We start from the raw sequence: 22,388 nt of genomic DNA, 5'->3' as shown, positions 1-22,388 counted from the left end.
TGAGGCACAGCCCTCTTTCTGCTTTCACCTCAAAATCTGATGCCTGTATGTGTATAACACATTTGGGCACAGCATTTACCAGCCACACAAGCCCCAAACACAGAATATATATCAACCTTTGCATTTGCCACCCATCAGCCGGCCATGATATCAGACTCTTGGTATCCTTTCCCATTTCTCCACCATATGACAGCCAAAGCAACTTTTTCTGTCCTTAAAGCCTGAGTCGGTGTGCTTTTGCCTGATGAGCTCACTTGACTGCTCTTAGCCACTCCCATTCATTTTGATCAGGTAATGATGGAGGTCTCATACACCCCAGGTAATGTGGTTGCTGACCTTGAGCCAGACATCCTGGAGAGTGAAGTCAAATGGGCCTTAGAAAGCCTTGCTAACAACAAGGCCAGTGGAAGTGATGATATTCCAGCTGAACTATTTAAAATTTTAAAAGATGATGCTGTTAAGGTGCTACACTCAATATGCCAGCAAGTTTGGAAAACTCAGCAGTGGCCAGAGGATTGGAGAAGATCAGTCTACATCCCAATCCCAAAGAAGGGCAGTGCCAAAGAATGCTCCAACTACTGCACAATTGCACTCATTTCACACGCTAGCAAGGTTATGCTTAAAATTCTACAAGGCAGGCTTAAGCAGTATGTGGACCAAGAACTCCCAGAAGTGCAAGCTGGATTTCGATGGGGCAGAGGAACCAGAGACCAAATTGCAAACATGCGCTGGATTATGGAGAAAGCTAGAGAGTTCCAGAAAAACATCTACTTCTGCTTCATTGACTACGCAAAAGCATTTGACTGTGTCGACCACAGCAAACTATGGCAAGTTCTTAAAGAAATGGGAGTGCCGGATCACCTCATTTGTCTCCTGAGAAATCTCTATGTGGGACAAGAAGCTACAGTTAGAACTGGATATGGAACAACTGATTGGTTCAAAATTGGGAAAGGAGTACGACAAGGCTGTATATTGTCTCCCTGCTTATTTAACTTATATGCAGAATTCATCATGCGAAAGGCTGGACTGGATGAATCCCCAACCGGAATTAAGATTGCCGGAAAAAATATCAACAACCTCAGATATGCTGATGATACTACCTTGATGGCAGAAAGTGAGGAGGAATTAAAGAACCTTTTAATGAGGGTGAAAGAGGAGAGCGCAAAATATGGTCTGAAGCTCAACATCAAAAAAACTAAGATCATGGCCACTGGTCCCATCACCTCCTGGCAAATAGAAGGGGAAGAAATGGAGGCAGTGAGAGATTTCACTTTCTTGGGTTCCATGATCACTGCAGATGGTGACAGCAGTCACGAAATTAGAAGACGCCTGCTTCTTGGGAGAAAAGCAATGACAAACCTAGACAGCATCTTAAAAAGCAAAGACATCACCTTGCCGACAAAGGTCCGTATAGTTAAAGCTATGGTTTTCCCAGTAGTAATGTACGGAAGTGAGAGCTGGACCATAAAGAAGGCTGATCGCCGAAGAATCGATGCTTTTGAATTATGGTGCTGGAGGAGACTCTTGAGAGTCCCATGGACTGCAAGAAGATCAAACCTATCCATTCTCAAAGAAATCAGCCCTGAGTGCTCACTAGAAGGACAGATCCTGAAGTTGAGGCTCCAGTACTTTGGCCACCTCATGAGAAGAGAAGACTCCCTCGAAAAGACCCTGATGTTGGGAAAGATGGAGGGCACAAGGAGAAGGGGACGACAGAAGATGAGATGGTTGGACAGTGTTCTCGAAGCTACTAACATGAGTTTGGCCAAACTGCGAGAGGCAGTGAAGGATAGGCGTGCCTGGCGTGCTCTGGTCCATGGGGTCACGAAGAGTCGGACACGACTGAACGACTGAACAACAACAACAATGTCCAGGTGGCTTGTGCCTTAAGGCTAGTGTCTGAGATCCCAGGGTGATTTGATGAGCATTGGAAAGGGGACAGAAGGGTGAGAGGATGACACGCATCACAAGATGGGGAAGCTTTTAATGTTTGACATTTTACTATGTTTTTATAGGTGCTGTAAGCTGCCCAGAGTGCATGGGGAAACCCAACCAGATGGGCGGAGTATTATTATTATTATTATTATTATTATTATTATTAGATACAACATGCCTTTGGGAGTGACAGGCATCCTTCACTGATCACTAGGGCGCCCACTGAATATCGCTTCTCACCTCTGGTTCCTAGGGATATGCATATGCCACTTCTTCCTCATCTCCTTTCTAGTGAGAGAGAAATGAGTCAGGTTATTCACAGGCAGTTCTGGCCACCCTTGTCTTTCCTGTACGCAGCAGGAATGGCTGTGATTGGACATGCATGGTCATAACGTCCCCACCTAGCGACTTGGGTGGTGGAACGCTTTCCAGTGCTGCTCCCTTCCTATGGGCATCTATCCTTTGGCAACACACAGTCTGTCTCGCACCATGTGCTTGTGCAGTGCCTAATTTGGGTGGGCTGTGATCTCAGCCAGCATTACCAGAAACTACAGCCCTATAAATGCATTATAATTTCAGAATAACAGCTTGTTAGGGCCTCTGGTCATCAAAGTGCTTTGTCCAATGCAAGACCTGTTTGTTGAGTGCATCTTGTGCTGCGATAATTACTTGGAAGTGCAGGGCTGATAGTTCCAAATTTAAAAGATAGTATTATAACAGATTTCTCAATTCAAAGTAACAGAGGCATCGGGAGTTCTTAATCAAAAGTAGGCTTTAAGCGAATGATCATTAACTCTGTGAGCAGAACCAGGCTTTTCCGTTCTGTGCATTTTTATAGGCACTGTTTTACTGCAGGCCTTTTTTATGAGTTCTGGGATCGTGAGGCTTAAAGAGGGGACACAGCCAGGATTTGGACGTGGGAGGAACAAAGTGTCAAGCTGAGCAGGGCTCCACATGCACATCTGGGACCATTTAGAGCATATTTTTGTGCGTGTGGTGTTTTTTTTTTTTTTTTTTAAGTGCTCCAACCGATTATAGACAAGTAGCAGCTCTGCCGAATGAAACCCAGCAATGTGAATGTGAGAAGAGTAAGTCAATGGAGCTTACCTGACACTCCTGGATACTGTGACTGGCCTCAGCATGGGGACGAACAAACGTCGTGAAGCATGCTGGTATTTTGCCAATTTCAGCATTCTCATACTCTCCAGTCGATGAAGTTTCATGCCATAACTTTAACAGCCTGTTCCTAAAAAGAGGCATCTGCACAGAGTCACACCGTAAGCGATTCACACTGGATCAGTTATATTGATTGGTGCGCTGTTGTGTTTTGACTGCAGTGTTTTCTATGCGAAGAGGAGGGGTGCCATGAAATCCCTTCATGGAGGAAACCAGTGTAAATGCACTGATATCACTTATGGGCTTATTTTGCAGTGAGAACTGGATTGCAGTGTAGTGTTCTTAAGCTCAATGTCCTCTAGAAGGCACTATATCACTGTGACATTCACAGTTTTCTTTATTCCTCTTAGGAAATAAGCCATTTGTAATTGCTTTATTTGAAGCCAATTATCAGCGTTTTCCTGCTCTTAATTATAAAAGTTTTTTTTAATCATTTCAGCACAATACAGTGCATCTTTTTGTAGGAAAGGGTTTGTTGTTCAGTATGGTGGAATTTACAAGTGAAGGACTGTCTCAAAATGGTTTAAAAAAATACATCTAAAGAATATTGTTAAGTTTTTAATCCTGTGAAAAATTATGGCATCTAAACTTGGTATTAAACAAGTTCTTAATGCCTTTATTAAATAAAATATTTTTAAAAGCATATACATAATAGGAGAAACACTCTGGAAGCTGCAAGGGAAATAAACAGGGTAAAGGTAAAGGGACCCCTGACCATTAGGTCCAGTCTCGAACGACTCTGGGGTTGCGGCGCTCAACTCGCTTTATTGGCCGAGGGAGCCAGCATACAGCTTCCGGGTCACATGGCCAGCATGACTAAGCTGCTTTTGGCGAACAAGAGCAGCTTCCTGCTGAAGCGGTACCTATTTATCTACTTGCACTTTGATGTGCTTTCAAACTGCTAGGTTGGCAGGAGCAGGGACCGAGCAACAGGAACTCACCCTGTTTCAGGGATTCGAACTGCCAACCTTCTGATTGGCAAGCCTGTGCTCTGTGGTTTAACCCAGGGGTAAAACTAGGCTTTATTTCACCCAGGTGAAAGACCCAATCTGGCACCCACATGTGCATTTGCATACACACACACATAGGCTGGGAGGCTTCACCTGGGACAAAAAATCCTGTCCAGCCCCCCGCCCCATAGCTACGAAGGTACCACAGTAATCAGGACTGTATGAAATCACTGAATGATGTACATTTGTGTCAGGTCAATATCAACTGATCCAATTTACACTCTGCTTTGGAACATGTTTTGGAACATGTTTTAAGAGCCTGGCTAGCTTTTCAGATACTTTTTAATTCAATAACTTTCTAAAGAAATGCCTGAAGTAACTGATATTATAGTTTGAAATCTTGTTTATTCTGTTATATTTTACTCCAAGAAGACCCATTTATCCTAAATAGCACCCAATAAGGCAGACATGTATGTATAAAATATATTTTTTAAATGTGATCCCTTTGAGATCCCAAGATGAAATATTGCAGGTAGCTCTTAGAAATATTAAATAATCAATAAAAACTTTTTGAATTTTAAAACTCATATTAATTTTTTAATCACTTGTACTTAAATACTTAAAAATTTGTAACTTAATGTAAGTCCATCATGTGACATAGAATATTAAAGCCCATGAAGTTCTGAAGATATTGGTGTTTTTAGTTTTGACGTCTCTCAATGCTGGACTGAGCTTTTAAGGTTTTTGTGTAGCCCGACAAGGCCAAAATTGTCAATTTTTTGAAATTTCAAACCCTCATAACTATAAAACGGGATGAGATAAAACTAAAAATTTAGATTTAAATTTAGTTTTGATCATTCAATAAGTGTGCAAAATATTAAGAGAATTGGATGACATAAGGTTAAAAAGTTGGATCACTTGATATGGAATCACCCAGTCCTGCTGTAACAGGGAACTGCAATAACATTGAAATACACATGCCTTGTTAACATTATTCACAGGAAAAGGCATTTAGTGTTAAATCTTAGCTCCATTCCCCACCCTTTTAAATGAATTATTGACCCCCACTATAGCCAGTGCTAAAACTTCCCTCTATTTCAGCTCAGGATTGCACCCTGCACAGTGCATGTCAAAAACAAATTCACATACTAGGGACTTCTCAACAAACCAATCCATGTGTATACTGCTTACTTGCCAAAATGGCTTGTAAGAGGCTTACAAGTATAAAAACCAGTAATGAAAGTATTTGCCCCACAAAATTAAAATACACAATAAAACAATTTCATCAAAACATTCAAATAAGCACCCATAAATAAAATGTACAATAAAATGCCATTAAAACAGCATTGCTTAAAACCATAAGGAAAGTCCAAATCTCCATATCAACCAATATTCTAAAGTGCCCAGAGAATGAGGCAGATAATTGGAAAGCTCTTTTACAGAGGAAGAAACTTCCAAGAAACTGGGGAACAGATTTTGATGTAGCACTCATTGAAACAATATGAGTAACCCTCTTTTAAGATTACCACAAAGTCCTTCCGAGATCTGACAGTCGCAGAGCCTCCTACTCTGCTCTTCCCTCCCCCACTCTACATTTATGAGAGTGTTTCTGTTTTGACATGGTAATAATGACCTGATGAGAAGAGGCATACTGTGAGGATTAATAACAACTTGACAAGATGTGACTAATGATGGTGGCAGGTTTGTTGAAGAAAACCCAAGTACCTTGGTCAGATAGTGCTGAGGAATGCAGAGGGTGTTTGAAAGTGCACACATGCAGGGCGATGTAGCAGGCGCTAAGGGGGCTCTGACCTTTAGCTGGCTCACTAGTCATCAAAACTAGAGTCAGGGCAAGATAAACAGAATAGAAGCAGACTGTGAAGGCACTAGGGAAAAATAGGGAAAATGCTTGAAAACATATGAAGGAGGAGCTAGCCTGATAAGTTGTGGGTCCTTGTTTCTCAATTTGATCCTTTTGCATGGTTTTGTACGTTTTGTTGTTTTTTATGATTATAGATTAGTGATTCTTTATTGCAATTGATAAGTGTAAATCATTCAAAAATTATTTGGTATTGTTTAATTTTGCCGTTTACTGTTGGATTCTAGTGGAATATTGAATATTGCTTTGTTTGATGTAAGTTGTTTATTTTAAAGTTATTGTGACTTTTTATATAGGATCTGATTGTTACTATCAATGTTTGATGATGATGATTAGCGTTGGAAGCTGCCCAGAATGGCTGAGGCAATGCAGCCGGATGGGTGGGGTATAAATAATAAATTTATTATTGTTGTTGTTGTTGTTATTGCCTAGTACATTGCCACTGAATTCATGACCCCATAAAAATGGAACGCAGGTGCCAGTCAAGGAGGTAAAGACAAAAGGCGAGGCCTCACACACTGGCATATGGATAACTTAACTCTTTCACCTAGTGACAAGCCTGACTCTTCCCAGCCAATCAGAAGATGCCTAGGCTGCAACTTTCCAGAGCTGAGAGTGACTCCAGGTGTAGTGTAACTTCACAGCTGTGGAATTCTTCCCAATTAGCATACTGGCCCTCTTTAGCCTTGAAGCCCTGGTGCCGACTAAGTAACACAGGTGTAATTAACGAGAGCGAGAGCAGCTTGCTGAGAGAAAAACTGCTCTCTCCTGTGCTCACCTCTTTACCCAGAAGCCTGCGCTCCTCAGAGAACCAATGCTTGTGAACAAGGCCTAATACAAGACCCCTCAATATCCCGACAACAGAGTTTCCTTCCAGGGGTAAGTCCAACTTCGAGCTGCGTTCCCTGTGAGGGGGATAGATAGACATGTCACAGGTTTCTTTCCTCAGGGTTCACCTGCTGGTTTGAAAGTGCTTCTCTCAGTTGAATGTATCTCCGTCCCCCTTTAAAAAGCAGAATCAACCTCAAAATGCTTGAGGGAAGAAATGGGCTGAAGATGTTGCCATCAGTTATGACCGGTCAATGCTATGCACAGCCAGTTTCTACCAAGAGGAAACAAGTTCCCCACATCCTGAAGGTGATACATCTGGAGGGAAAGCAGTGAGTGGGCTTCCCCATTCAAAACATGCATGCAGCTAAAGTGAAAACTGGGCTTGATTTGATGTGACTTCAATTGACTTGAAGCCCTCTCGGACTGTTTTTGTTTGCTTACAACACCTTTCCCTCCTCCTGTATGGTGTAGTAAATGTCCCCTGTCCCCTGGCAAAGTTTCCAGACAAATCCTTCTGTTTAGAAAAGTTTAGGTGATAAGTTTCTGTAGGTACTAATGGTTAGACCGTGACTTTTTGATACAAAAGTGTTGCAGAATATTCAGAATATTAAGCAGTGCCTCAGATAATGTGTGTTTGGGAATCTTCTCACCTCCCAGCAAATGCAATCTGGGGGTCTCTGTGAGAACAGGAGAGGTGGATCATTGGGCTCTGTAAGCTTAACAACATTGCAGAGGTCCTGACTCTCTCCCCTGAAGATCTGTTTGTAGGAGCAGAAAGCTTTGGCTGTCTATTGGAATGATTATCTCCGCCTTCACCTTTGTTTAATCCGTATATTACAGAATGCCTACCCCTATATTTGATTGTGTGAACAGGGCAAAACATGACATTTAGGGTGACCACATATCCTACCATACAGTGGACAGGCCCTTATTTGGAGGAGTGCTATATTTAAAGGGCTGTCCAGTCGAAGTCCAGTTTAAAGATGAAGAGCCATTAAGATTGGAGAGCAGAGGTCTTCAAGTTGCCCACTAACAGTTAACACTTGGTAGCATGCAGGTCACCAGATCTGTGGAATTTATTTATTTCAATTTATTGTAATTATTTCTGAATTTGCAGCGCTGTGTATGAATCTGCATGTGCAAATTTGATACAAATGTATTCCTCTTCTGCCATTTTTTAAAATGATTCATGGGGATACATAAGTGGCCACCCTAACTGCATGGTAGGTGTGATGAAAAAGGGCACACATTGACCAAGGTACGTGTCTTAAGTCAATAACTGACTTCTAATGGACATCATACTCTCTTGCTGCTGGTGAAAGCTTCAGCTAAATTCCACAGCTATCATCTTAGCATATGTCTGTCTTGTTTGTTGTAACAGGCATATTGCTTTAAGAACTATTTGTCTCTGGGCTCCTGGTTTCAGACTGACTTGGAAGTGATACTCCTTCCTTCCTTGGCTGATATGCTCCTGTGAAAAAGGACCAGGTTTTTTTGGAGGGGTGGTGGTTGAGGTTTGCATTCATTATACTTTCCATTCAGATTCATTTTCACTTAATAGCACCTTTCATCACAATGATCTAAAGTGACTTTTTATATAAGAACTACTATTAAAGGAAAATAGGGCAAGGAGAAAGAGAAAGAGAGAGAAGCCAGCAAATGAGACATTTCTGTGCCACTTCTTACAGACATTTGATTCAACAAGTAATAAAGGCCAGCTGCTTTGTCTGAAGTGTCACAGCAGGGTGGAAACGAGTGTGGAAGAGGAGAGAGCTGCTGGCAAAGGAAGAGCTCTGCTGAACTCTGCCAGGGTTATTATTAAATGATTAAGTTTTCACAAGAAGAAGAAAGGTTGTCTGCAGCAGTCCCAATGGCTGCAGGATAAACAGCTCAAGCCTTCAGCCAGCAGCAGCAGGAAATAGAAAGGGGGCACTACCAGCCATCCTTAGGATATGTGAGGTTGAACTCAACTTTTATTATAATTTTTTAAGGAAAGCTTATCTGAGCTTACCTCTCAGTCCAGACAGAGCCACTTGACTTTACATGTGCCCTGTGGAAGGGAGACACACAGCTCCAAATGTGCTGTGGACACTTTAATTGTCATGAAGTGGGTCCAAGTACTGACTGATGTACACCTCCTTTTTGGACATTGTGGCAGTAAAGCATGTAAACCTGTTTAGCCAGAGGTGCAGTAGTAAATTTGTAAGTGCAGGAGCATCTTCAGGCTGAACACCTCCAAGCAGAGTTCATAACCTTGCAAAAATAATAATAATATGCAAACAGCTGCATTGATCATGTGTTTGTGTGTATGTGAGGGGGTGGGAGATGAATATATAAATTGCACATTTGTGTGCAGTATATAGCATGGTCATCCCCAATCTCATGTTCTGGGCTACAATTCCAACATCCCTGCTGGTTTGCTGAAGGAATTTGTGGTCCACCCTTCCCCAGTCTGGTGCCCTTCAGATGTTTTGATTTAGCATAATATCCAATTTATTCAGGTCAGCTGACAGTCATAAAATGGTAAACTGGCAAAAAAGGACTTTGCATGTTGGACTTTGTCTGGGAAGACCTGGCCGGCCATGAAGTTCACTGGCTGAACTTGGTCCAGTCTTTGAGACTAGCCTACCTCAAAGAGCTATTATTATGAGGATAAAATGGGGTGCCCCACACCCACGCATGCCATGCTCAGCTCAAGTGCTCTGGCAAATGATCGCATCACTTCCGCTCTGAAAAAGAGTCCTGCAGTTGCATCTCCTCGCATTTCTCTTCCATGACTACATTCCCATGGCTTTCCACAGGCTATCGTATATTAACAGCTAATATCAGTACTGTGATAAGGTAAGAGGATAATCCAACTATGGTGCACACTGTTCGATTTCTCTACATAAATCATACAAGGTTATTTACCACAGCTTTTATCCATCCCTAGAAAATGCTCATCACTTTTAAAATTATTATTATAAATTGGGGGAGTAAGGCTAGGTCCAAGGGGTAATCCTAAATAGTGCTGAATAATATTGTCAGACATCCCTCGTTCCGTATAATGTTTTCATATTCCAGGACAAAGTAGCTCAATAAAGCATCATGGATATTAAATCTGGTTCCACAGAGCAGATCAAAAAGTTCTTTAAAGGGTAATGTTTTGTTTAGCTGCCAATGCAAGATTTGAATTCAGGGCCACAGAGCCCCACCCCAGACATAAACAAATACAACTGAGCTTATTCTTTCTGATTTTCGTGTGACCGTAACTGAGACCATCTGTGTTAAGAAACAATGTTTTGCCAGGGTTGAGGAATTTATTACCATTGCTTTTAAGAAAAAGTTGTGAAATCCATTGCATATTTTAACCATAACAATATACAGGATGTTGCAAGTCAATATATATTGTTATTGTTATTGTTATTATTTTAGGTTCTTTCTCCACTCTATCCTAAGGGCTTCAAGAGGATTTACAATAATTTAAAAACCAAAATAATAGAATTGCATGAGGTGTTGTTGTTTTTTAAATCCTCATAATGTTCAAAAAGATTTTTAAAAAAGTAATAGCTAAACCTAGCCATAGTGATAGAAACTGTGGTTTTCTAGTAGTTGAAATGAAAGGTGGTGGCTGGCATTTTGATAATGATGACATCTGATGAACAGAATGAAAAACTTGGGTGCATGCACAGCACCAGTTCCACAGTGAACATCCATATGGAACTTATTTCCACTTTTGCAATGATAGAAAATAATGGAGACCAGCAAATGATTGATGCTAAATAGAAACAAATCCTCCTAAAAGCACAAAGTGCCTAAAGCACCCTTGTAGCGCTGGAAATTGACTCAAATGAGATTTAATGTCGGATAATTATTAAAGACTGTGCACAAAATGTAATCCCATCCTTCCACAGCTTGAAGTACAATGATGCAGAATCACCAAACCTCTTACTTGCACATGCTCAGCAAAACAGATTTCAGAATCATGCTCCCCACTTCAGAATGGTTTTCACTATTTTCTCTAGTTTTTGTGGTCCCTCTTTTGTATTGCAAAGGGGGGGGGGGTCAGTAGTGCTGTTGCATCATGGGATCATAGCCCATCTTCAGGTGGTGTGCTGGTTCCTTTATTGCTTCTACCCGTGCTTCAAAATGCAAGAGGTGCCTGAAAGAGAAGAGTGAGTAGCTGGCTAAAATCCTACTAATATTTGTTTCTCACCAAGAGGTCAGATTAGCAGATGAGGTAAATGAATAGGGAGGCAGGGTTATGGGAGGAGGAAATGTGCCCCAGGAAACCATGACCCCTAGCTGACATGCAGGTCAGGGAGGTCCCCCTATAACCCCTTTCTACTTTCTCACAGTTGCAGGAAGATTCATGAAGACTACTCAGAGGCTAGGAATATCTGGCACTGAGGAGCAGTGGGGCTGTGAGGGCAGGGCTTTGGGGCAGACATACAGGACCCCACTCAGCAGAAGGGCACTCAGATGCAGCATGAACCAGTTTGTCACATTTTGAAGGGAAGGAATACACTTTATTATCCAGAGAGGACCCTTATTCCCACATAGGACCATTAATTCCAAAAGTTCTTAACTATACTATGACTAAGAATTTGTATAGCACATAGTCCATTGCAGGGGGTTGGACTAATGCCCCTTCCATTTTGGTCCCTTCCACTCTACAAGTGCTGAGGTAGACTGTATCAGGTCTGAGAATGAGGTAAAGGCACATTTAGAGCTGCCATCTGATTTAATGCAAAGTAACTACCGGTATAAGCTTCTTGGCATCCCTCATTGCATCCCACGTATACAGTCATGGTTGACATGTGTGGCACTGCTATTGATGAAGATATACTTCAAAAAAGAGCTAATTAATTCCATCTTAATCTATCCTAGCTTATGAATCTCTCTCTCTCTTGTTACATCCTGCCTGGTTAAACTGGAAGTGTTTAATGCCTTGGTCAGAGAACAGCATAAGGATGTGGCTGAGAATATTGTCCATGGTTTCTTAACAAGCAGATGTGCCCAATGTAGCCTAACATGTCCTCACTTGCCATTCTCATCATGAAACCTGTGAGTCATGTCTTATTTGTGTAAGCATACTGTAAGCAATCTCTGAGTGGTGTGGGATTCCAGGGGTTCCAGGCACTTACCCAGGGTTCAATTACCACAGCAGAGACAGTGGTGTCTTTGTGATATATGGTTTATTCACACAGATATACAACCTGGGCCTACAGTGGAGGGGTTCACAGCCTTAACACACCAAGAGGGCCTTGCTTCTCCTGTAGCCATAGCTTTGTATATGAGGAGAAACCAGCCCTCTGCCTTCCTAGCTTCTTGCCTTACTTTTAGCTTCTACCTCATATACTCTTTGTCATGAAAGGGAAGGTTCTTGAGAGAATACAAAATTGGGACTCCAGACAACCTGTTTATTAAGCTGATTCTGATTCACTTGCACAAACCTTATGATAGACTACTACTGTTGTTGTTGTTGTTGTTGTTGTTGTTGTTGTTGTTGTTGTTGTTGTTGTTTATCCCCCCCTTAACCTTAAGGTCCCAGGGCAGGTTACAACAATCTAATAAACAATATTTATGAAAACTCAAAATAAGAAAGAACACAGTCATAAAAAACAGGATGGATGGATAGATAGATAGATAGATAGATAGATAGATAGATAGATAGATGAAGAAGAAGAAGAAGAGGAGGAGGAGGAGGAGTTTGGATTTGATATCCCACTTTATCACTACCTGAAGGAGTCTCAAAGCAGCTAACATTCTCCTTTCCCTTCCTCCCCCACAACAAACACTCTGTGAGGTGAGTGGGGCTGAGAGACTTCAAAGAAGTATGACTAGCCCAAGGTCACCTAGCACAGTGTTTTTCAACCTTTTTTGGGCAAAGGCACACTTGTTTCATGAAAAAAATCACGAGGCACACCACCATTAGAAAATGTTAAAAAAATTAACTCTGTGCCTATATTGACTATATATAAAGTAATTTTTCAATTTTTCCCACTGCACACCAGGCAACATCTCGCGGCACACTAGTGTGCCGCGGAACAGTGGTTGAAAAACACTGACCTAGCAGACATGAACCCGGCTCCCCAGATTACGAGTCTACCTCTCTTAACCACTACACCACACTCAAGTGTCTGGTCTTTATTGAGCATTTGTTCTGAATATTCATTCTGAATGCATCCTGATTAGTTATAGACCTTCCCATTGATTGATCATCCATTCCATACTTTTCAGTCCATTTCCCTGACACTATCCCAACTGCAAAAAGTCACTTGGTGTTGTTTTTAAGTGGATTTGTTACATCAGGGCAAGCGAGAGCTTTAATCCACTTTAATTGGGCAAGCCAAAATTTCTGGCATGTGCTTGAATCCATCCCACATAATCCTGAGAGTCTGGGGGTGACCTAGATTGCAACAAGGTTAAAAAAGAAAGGAGGGTTTTTCCTCCTTCTTCCCATAATTCCAAACACAGTCTGGTCCTGATTTCCCTTCCTACTTGGCAAGTAGGATGGCCAATGCTTGTATTTTGCTTTAAATACAACAACAACAACAACAACAACAACAACAACAACAACGGTACCTGGACAGATCCTGGAACAGATCAAGAGCTGGCTCAAGAAAGGATCCTGGAATGTAGCCTGAGCAGGTTTTGGCAGGCTCAAGTTGCACCCAAGGAGTTGATTAAAAGCATTTGAATGCCACCTTGTATCCAAAGATACATCCCTGACCATTGGCTATGCTGGCTGTGACTGGCAGGAGCTGGGGGGTCCTACATCTGCAGGGCCGCAGATTCCCCATTGCTATTCTACAATAAAATAAAGAGTGGCTTCTAGTGGATTCAGAGGCAGTGGCCAGCACAAAATCTTAGTGCAAACCTGTGCATATCTAACCCGAAATAAGTCCAATATAGTTCACTATACCTTACTCTGCCAGGTGAGTGTGTGTATTGCAGCTTTATTCTACTAGGTATGGAGCTTTAAGAATAAGGACAAAAGGATAAGGAAGAGTGGGGCAAAACAGGGGAGGAAACAGCCACCCTTCGCTTTTCTGCCAGCTGACTGGAAAGCAAAAGAATCCAACCAGTCCAATTGTTGTTGTTTTTTTCTGGTTGGTTGGCAGCCCTATTGGCAGGACATGCCAGAAGCAACAGCCCAGGCTGCACTAATTAAAGAAGGATTTCTTTTTTGTGTTAGTGGGCCCTCCTCTCTCCTTCTGGAGTCCTGGGTGGCCGAGTCTCTGGAGCCAATGGAACAGCCCCAACAGATTATCTAACTGCCAATTCTGTGAAGAGAAAATTCAGAAACACAGGGGGAACCTGGCAACTAGGAGTTGGGGGCATGTGGCTAATCTCATTGCAGATAAGGCCCAGCATGAATGTAATCACTCACCCACTGTCTGCTGGATAGAACATAGGAATCTGCCTTATATCAAATCAGATCAGTGGTCGTTTCAGATCAGTATTTCAACACTGACTGACTAGCTATCTGAGATCTCTCTGTGTGTGTTTTAGTTATGAGAGTCTCTCCTAGACCTACCTGGAGATGCCAAGGATTGAACTAATAACCATTTGCATGCAAGGCACATGCTCTACTACTGAACTGTTTCACCTTGGTCACAACTTCATTCAGGGCCGGCAATATGATTGGCCCTCCACACTCGCTCTGCTGCAGTTAAACCATATGGGTATAAATATATAACCACTCTACCCAATATGATTTTCCTTGGGCTCCTCACAGCCTCAGCAGCACACTATATTATTTACCCCTGCACATAGCTGAGTAGAGAACTATAACTCTTTTCACTTTTAGACGGCTAAGGCACAGTCCTTATTCCTCTCTCTTCTATTATCATTTTATTTTTAATTAAGTTCCTTCCATGGTAAAACTCAGTAAACCAGATAATGATGCTTTAGTGCAGGCTTCCTCAACCTTGGCCCTCCAGATGTTTTTGGCCTACAACTCCCATGATCCCTAGCTAGCAGGACCAGTGGTCAGGGATGATGGGAATTGTAGTCTCAAAACATCTGGAGGACCGAGGTTGAGGAAGCCTGCTTTAGTGTGTGAAAAGCAGAAGCATCTCCTGGACAGTGAAGACAACTCTGGGAATATTGTGCTGCCAAAAGCCTTTACAACATTGGGGTTGGTTTTTTGTGTTGTTTTTTTTAGTTTTGGGTGCCTAATTACCTTAGTCACAGCATGGCAGGCCCCTGGCTACCTGAAGTGGCTCAGGGAAGCTGTAATCTATCAGGAAGACATTAGTCAGGGCTTGTATACTCTCAAAATGTTCTTATTTGTTCTAGTAGTCATATTTGAAGGCTTTCAAATACCTGTTTGCTTGCTTGTTAAATATGCTTCTTCATTGAGTTTGTGAGACTAAACATGGGGAGTGTATGCCTTGTGATCCTTGGAGGAAAGATGGGATACAAATGTAATAAATAATCTCAGGAGAGAGGCTACATCAGTGCTCTGTCCTTCCTTTCTGCAGGATGCTCTTTTTATCCGGTCATGAATGATCCTCTAGTGCAGCCTTTCTCAATCTTGGGTCCCCAGGTGCTTTTGGCCTACAACTCCCATCATCCCTAGGTAGCAGGACCAGTGGTCAGGGATGATGGGAGTTGTAGGCCAAAAACAACTGGGGACCTAAGGTTGAGAAAGTCTGCTCTAGTGGATGGTTAACATCTTCCTGTTTCAAAGGAGGGTTGGGATATGGATAATTTTCATACCCGTCAACTGGGACATCCTGTTTTTCCCCACAAGAGCATGGCGGCCATTTTGGGTGCCTTGCTCGCATGCCAAGATCTTGCCCTAAAAAAAAGTGGGGTTTTGGGGTCCTCAATCTCACTTGACTCACTTAAGTTCACTGATTTCCATTGGGTCCACTCTGAGTTTGACATAGCTGGATAGAACCTTGTGAATTTGCTTTTAACATGAATTTGCCTGCCTAAAGAAGACGGCTTGTAGAAATCACATTCACTTGGGACAGTATTTTGAGTTTCAAATGCTGAGCGGCCTGATATTTCATAGTCTGAAACATATCCACACTTCCTCTCTGCTGATCTCTGGCTGGTTTTTGGAGCAGATCCTTTTTTCGTGTTAGAGCATTGACATATTCTCGAATAATCCCATATTGTCTTGGCAGTAAACTCCGCTGCCTTGTGCAATCTTATCCTGTAATGCATCTTCACACAATGGTCCTAAACAGATGGTTGTGACTTACCTTCCCCACCCCCATTAAAACATAAATGGAGTGGAGATACTCAATTACTTGATCGTAGGTAGACTGTTGTGGGTCACAGATGAATGGCTCTTTCATTTTGTACTCGTACTTACACCACCCACCTTTTTTTCTTTGAGAAAAACCACATTTATATGCCAGTATTGTACTCTTTTATTTTCAAAAGACAAAGTTCCATCTGAGTTTAATAGGATGTCTCATTACCACATCCTGATTCGTTGCTCATCATGCACTCTGAAAAAGAGCCTTTGTTCTCCTTTGCATCTTTGTGCATCATTTATTTATTTTTTAAAAGTTGCTAATGTGCATATCAAGAGGAGGCCAGCAGAGGGGGTGCACATCTTCATGTCGTCCTCTGCATTCATGTTGCAGTTGGTTTAATAAGACTAAGAGCTTTTTAAATAAAAAATAAAAAAAATCTTAACTGCCTCGATTTCTTTTCCTTCTTTTCAAATGAATTAGGTTGCTATTCATAAGGCTAGGGTAAGATCAGTGCCCTATTAAAGTACATGCCAAACCTTATGCTGGAGGCCAGCACTGCTGTCACTCATGCAGTTTTGTACGTTCTCTTCTTTGCCTGTGGCAACTCAGACTAGGTTGACCAGTTTGCACATTGCCAGAAATAGAGGGAGAGGAAATGCAGCACCCCGAAAGAGGACACAAACTCGCAAAATATTTGCATATGCTAATGTAATTGTATACAGTGGTACCTTGCTTCTCAAACTTAATCTGTTCCTGAAGTCCGTTCCAAAACCAAAGCGTTCCAAAACCAAGGTGCGCTTTCCCATAGAAAGTAATGCAAAATGGATTAATCCTTTCCAGACTTTTAAAAACAACCCCTAAAACAGCAATTTAACATGAATTTTACTATCTAACGAGACCATTGATCCATAAAATGAAAGCAGTAAACAATGTACTGCAGTCACACAATCAATCAATCAGTAGCTGAACTGGGCTCCACACAGTCACAGAAACAAAACAAAAAAGCCGCAAAAACAAAAACGCAAAATAAATAGCAAAAACAGACAGACCTCATTTTAACACTCGAAACGGAAGTGTGGCACTCAAGTCAGAAGCGTTAACACTCAAAACGGAGCATGTTTGGCTTTCAAAAAAAGTTCACAAACTGGAACACTTACTTCCGGGTTTGCAAGTTCCAAGTTTGAGAACTGAGGTACCTCTGTAGATACAAATATGGAAATAATTACTGTAATTCATTATATAACCAAGTGACTTGTGTGCCTCCTCAGTCTGCTGTCCAGGTGCAAATTCAAAGCTTCTTATGGTCCTTTATCTTTAAGCTAGACATGGGCTGGCAGCTCTTTAAAGAGAGGGCTGCCCTCTGCAAAGTTGGACACATGGCCATCCTAGCTCAAACACACACAGGGACAACCTCCATTCAAACTCTCATGCTAGCTCTGTTCTAGCTCTAATCTGCCACAAGTTTCATACAGTAGTGCCTATTTTCCATTTCTAGTTTGATGGGAGCAACATGGGCTTATTAATTCTTGCTTAGTCCTGTTTGCTTTTTCAAAGAAGAAAAATGGAAGATAATAATACCAATATTGCCATTCTTATGTATTTATAATTTTATATTTACAGTGCCGGTTCTTGTGGTTGGGATTCTGCAATTGTGGGACCCTGTGCTAAGAAAACATTTACTGCCTGTTTGAAAGGAATGAGTACCCAATTCAGAGGTGAGCTACCCCCACCCTATTAATATGCCATTGCAGGAAATCTTAGTCTTAGATTTTTGTGTGTGTAGCCCTCAGATTATACTCTAATGTGTATACACTCATGCTCAGTTCTTTGAGTACAAGGCAGCCAAAAAAGAACCCGAGAGTAGCTTAATTTATCATTAGGGACCAAATCATTCCAGGTCTAGAGAAATTTGTATAATAGGAAATGTGGTTCTTGATCATACATAATCTAGAACCTAGAAAACTATGTTCTCCTGTACTGCATGTGCTCAATATCTCTAGAAACTGTATGTGGAACAAGGAAAGTTGTGTGTGTGTAAGTCTCTGAGCCAGTAAAAAAGCATAGACATTGTAAAGACAAATGAGACTACCTCAGTTTTTCTATTTCTATAAGTTTATAACTCCTTTTAATAAAAGCTGGTTGGTTGGTTGGATGATTGATTGATATAGTTGTTGAATCTGCCATGCGATCAGCAGACATTATTATTATTATTTTGGTTAAAATATGTGTACTTCTTTAGCATCTTCCATAGAATGCAAATTTTTTAAAGAATGTCAGCTAATTGAAGCGTACAGTATACCCTACCTGCCAGATTGGACTGACAAAATCTTCTTATAATATAAAATATCTTACCAGTATAGTAATATCACCTAATCTGGGGTGGAACACAGCTGCTGCTTGACACTCCCATGTCAGTCAACAGCAGTTAATGGCACCATGTGAAGGAAGAACTCATATGCTGATTGGGTCTTTCAGCAGGCATTTGAAGAAGCATTAAGCAAGGAGAATTGCAGTGGTAAATTTTGGTTGGTTAATCAGTGTGGAGAGAACCCATCCTGCTGTTACAGAAGTGCCCCAAGACCTTTAACAGCCTGTGTTATCCTGCATCAGTCTTCATCTCATAGAAATATCAAAAGGCAATGTTGCTAGTCATATAAAACAAATCAGAAAATCTGTTGGGAAGATGGTGAGTGTTTTTGAAAGAAATACTTACAGATTGTGACCCAGCCATGAAGCAGTTTCTGCTGTACTTATGAGTCAAATACCCTAAGGGGGAAGTTCAGCATACAAGACTTGGCTAAAACACATCTCCTTGTGTTAGCTGAGATGGTTTACTTCCTACAGGAGAGAGTGGGAGAGTTAATGGACCAGAACTCTTTCCCTATTACACAAAAATAGAAAATGAGACTGAAATTGTCTGTGTAGCTTACGAAATGGGCAGCTTACGGAAATTTTAAACCATGATGTCATAAAATTCAATAGCCCATCTTGTCCAACATCCTACTGTCATAGTAAACAGCACCTTCCACAGTGCTCTCCCTTCTTGCAATTTCAAGCAACTGGTATTTAGAGGCCTTCTGCGTCCAGCAGTAGAGGTAGAACATAGCATTGTGGTTAGAAGTCATTGATAGCCCTATGCTCTATAAATTTGTTTAATCCTTCTTTATTTTATATCATAAAATTACAAAAGAAAATTTGTTGTTGTTTAGTCGTTTAGTCATGTCCGACTCTTCGTGACCCCATGGAAAATACGTATATATAATAAATTAGGGCTGCCGTATTTTGCAGCCCTATGTTAAATACATCTAGGGAGAAATTCCACATCACACTGTTCTGATTGCTTCGTCGGCGCAAGCATTTCTGCTTGTCAGATGGAACAGTCTTCCCCCCCTCCTCCCCCATATGCTGTTTTGGAGGTTTTCCTGACCTCCCAGAGCTGATTTTGGGGGGTGGGCAGGAGGCACGTATGTGGAGGAGAGCGTGTGGATGCCCCATTGTGTTAGTGGGAATCATTGCGCTGGTTCCCACTGGCACAACTATTTAGTTCAGGGGTCAGCAAACTTTTTCAGCCGTGGACCGGTCCACTGTCCCTCAGACCGTGTGGTGGGCCAGACTATATTTTTTGGGGGGAAATGAACGAATTCCTATGCCCCACAAATAGCCCAGAGATGCATAAAAGCACACATTCTACTTATGTAAAAATACCAGGCAGGCCCCACAAATAACCCAGAGATGCATTTTAAATAAAAGCACACATTCTACTCATGTAAAAACACGCTGATTCCCGAACCGTCTGTGGGCCGGATTGAGAAGGCAATTGGGCCGTATCCGGCCCAGGGACCTTAGGTTGCCTACCCCTGATTTAGTTGCATCTGGCTCATCAGATTGTATGCAATGCTAGTCCTACTCAGAAGAGACCATTGAAATTAATGGATATGACTGTTGTGTTTTCCCCCTCTTAGTTCAATACTTAAAATGGATAATCTCTGTCCATTTCTTTATTTCTATTAATGTGTAAGGTTCCGGGACCTACTTTTTATGATTGTAAGTTGTTTTGTTTTAATATTGTGTTCTAATGCTATAACATGCCGTGGGACCTTAGGGTGAAGTGTGGATAATAAACAAACAAACAATAACTTGATTCCATTGCTTTTAAATGAGTTTACTTGGAGTAAGACTAGCACCAAATTCAACCCATGATGTAATCAGTTAATATGAGATGTGCATAAACATACCACTCTCTACAATCATAGTTCTGAACTATTCTTCATAGTTATTTATTGCTGCAGCATATCTGTTCAAATGTTCCGCTTCCGTTGTTCCTTTCTGAATAAGCAAAGTAAACTGGAAACCATCCCCTGCATGATCTGTTTACTTTATTTCTTATCTTCTATAATGTAACATGCATGTTAATTTCACACTGCTAATCATCACCCAATTTATATTTTCCATTGACTTTCTTGACTGTCTGGCTTTCTTCTCCCCCTCCACCCTCAGAAAGTTGTGCAACCAAAATAATAACACTTGCCAATAAATTACAATACATATTAGTTCTACTTTCTGTTCAAATCCAAGCTCTTTAACGTTAACTAATTCTACTTTTATTGCTATATAAGTCATCTCGCATCTTTTAAAAAATATGTTACCAGTACAAATGAATACTGCAGCATTGCAACACTAGGATTTTCCTCAATGCTTGCATTGTCAACAAGCAAGCACCTTTAAAGTAGTTCTCACTCAGCTTAATAATGCACTGGTGACACCTGCGTTCCAAGTATATTTCCACATATTTCTTGAAAGATTTTTCTTGAGAGTCTGCATTACATTCAACAGTAATAATCTTACTGGAAAGATAATGCCGTGATTAATTTTATATATTTTTCTATAACCTATCCCTACTGGCTCTGCTGCTCTCTATTTTAAAGACTGTTCCTCTTCTCAGACTTTGCTTGTTTGATTTCTGTAGTGTTCTTTCAGTTCAATACTTAAAATGGATAATCTCTGTCCATTTTTTATTTCTATTAATTTTCCAAAAGTAAATTAAATTAGTTTTGATTAATGCTGTAGTCTTCTCAAGTTATACAACTCCCAGTGATCAACAAATGTACTTCCCATCTCCTCCAACTTATAAGATTCCCATGGATATATTTTAGCTTCTCTTCCAATTTATTCCAATTAGGGGTGTGCCTCAGAGGTTCATAAACTGCTATCTGCTCCTTTATACTACACTATCCTGCTGCCAGGCAGGAGATTTGATTTATTCCAAACATGCAGATTTGCTTTTACTATAATATTACTGTACAATTATATCTTCAGCTCTTTTTCTCTTGCCCAGGGTAAATATTTCAGGGGCATTTTAATAGTCTGCTGTTCAAAAGATAATAGTGGTGTTAATTATCTTGTCTGATGCACTCTAGTAAGCTGCATAGTAATATAACTATTAAGTTGCAGAAAAACTAATTGACTCTGCTTATATTTAAATTGTTTTTCTCCCCTTGAATCATTTGCCATTTTCCATTTTACAAAAATCCGTAACCTTTTGCCATTTTCTCACCTTATATTCCTGGATTATCATTCACAAATGTGGAATAAAAGCAAAGGTCTGGAGATTATATGCATTTTCATTCAATAAATATTTGCAGACCAATATATCTTGCTCCCTTCTGTGTTTCTAGACCTTCCTGAATGCTATTAATCATGGGATTATAATGCATCCCTCCCAATTTATCTCATTCAGAAGAGAGTAATACACCCAGATGTCTAATCAGTTGTGTTTTCCACTTGTCAATAAACATTGTTTGTAGCTCCTCTCGGTGATAAGGTGTGACAGTACCCCAAGGAAACACTCAATGTGTGAAGTTCCACTGGTGCAAGAGAATTTGTGTTTCCTTTCCTTCCACTGAGTGCCCCCCCCAACTTTGCTCTGGAGGGGCCCCCACAACTGTCTGAAGGTGATTTTTTTTTAGGATGCATGAGCATGTGGGTGTAGCTGGGACAAGAACAACAGCAGCGGATCTGTTATGCACATGGAAGTCCTGATGCACAAGCAGAGCTTCAGTGTTGAATACAGCCCAATGTTGGATACAGAGACATGAGCAAGTAGAAGATATATGTGAAGAATGGAAACATAAACATTAGCAAGATAATATCTTTTACACAACCATATTTAACTTACAATGGTGGGAAAATATTGCACAGGGTCCGGAGCTTAAAACTGTAGCTTTATTTACTGTGGCAAATGCAAGCATATATTATTTTTTGGAAACCTTATGATTACCTTACCTACTTCAGTGCTTTTTTCCACCTCTTTCATTCTGCTTTGTGATGAACTGATAAAGTATGACAAGATTGTCTAATGAGCCCTGGCTACATAAGCCTACTTAATTATCAAGTAATATTATGCAACTTCTGAAC

General features: G+C 41.0%; 1 protein-coding gene across 1 annotated transcript; it reads left to right on the top strand.

Annotated features, from left to right (window-relative positions):
* Positions 1–144: 144 nt before the first annotated feature.
* On the top strand, positions 145–18,874 carry LOC117047883 (general transcription factor IIH subunit 5-like). Its single transcript, XM_033151112.1, is given in 4 exon segments — positions 145–161; positions 2,956–3,023; positions 18,666–18,726; positions 18,728–18,874. Coding segments are annotated over 4 exon segments (291 nt in total). The 3' UTR covers positions 18,873–18,874.
* Positions 18,875–22,388: the final 3,514 nt, after the last annotated feature.

This window comes from Lacerta agilis, chromosome 6 (genome assembly GCF_009819535.1).
Source record: "Lacerta agilis isolate rLacAgi1 chromosome 6, rLacAgi1.pri, whole genome shotgun sequence".
NCBI lineage: Eukaryota > Metazoa > Chordata > Lepidosauria > Squamata > Lacertidae > Lacerta > Lacerta agilis.
Note: the sequence above shows the minus strand (reverse complement) of the source record. Positions and strands in the feature narration are given on the sequence as shown.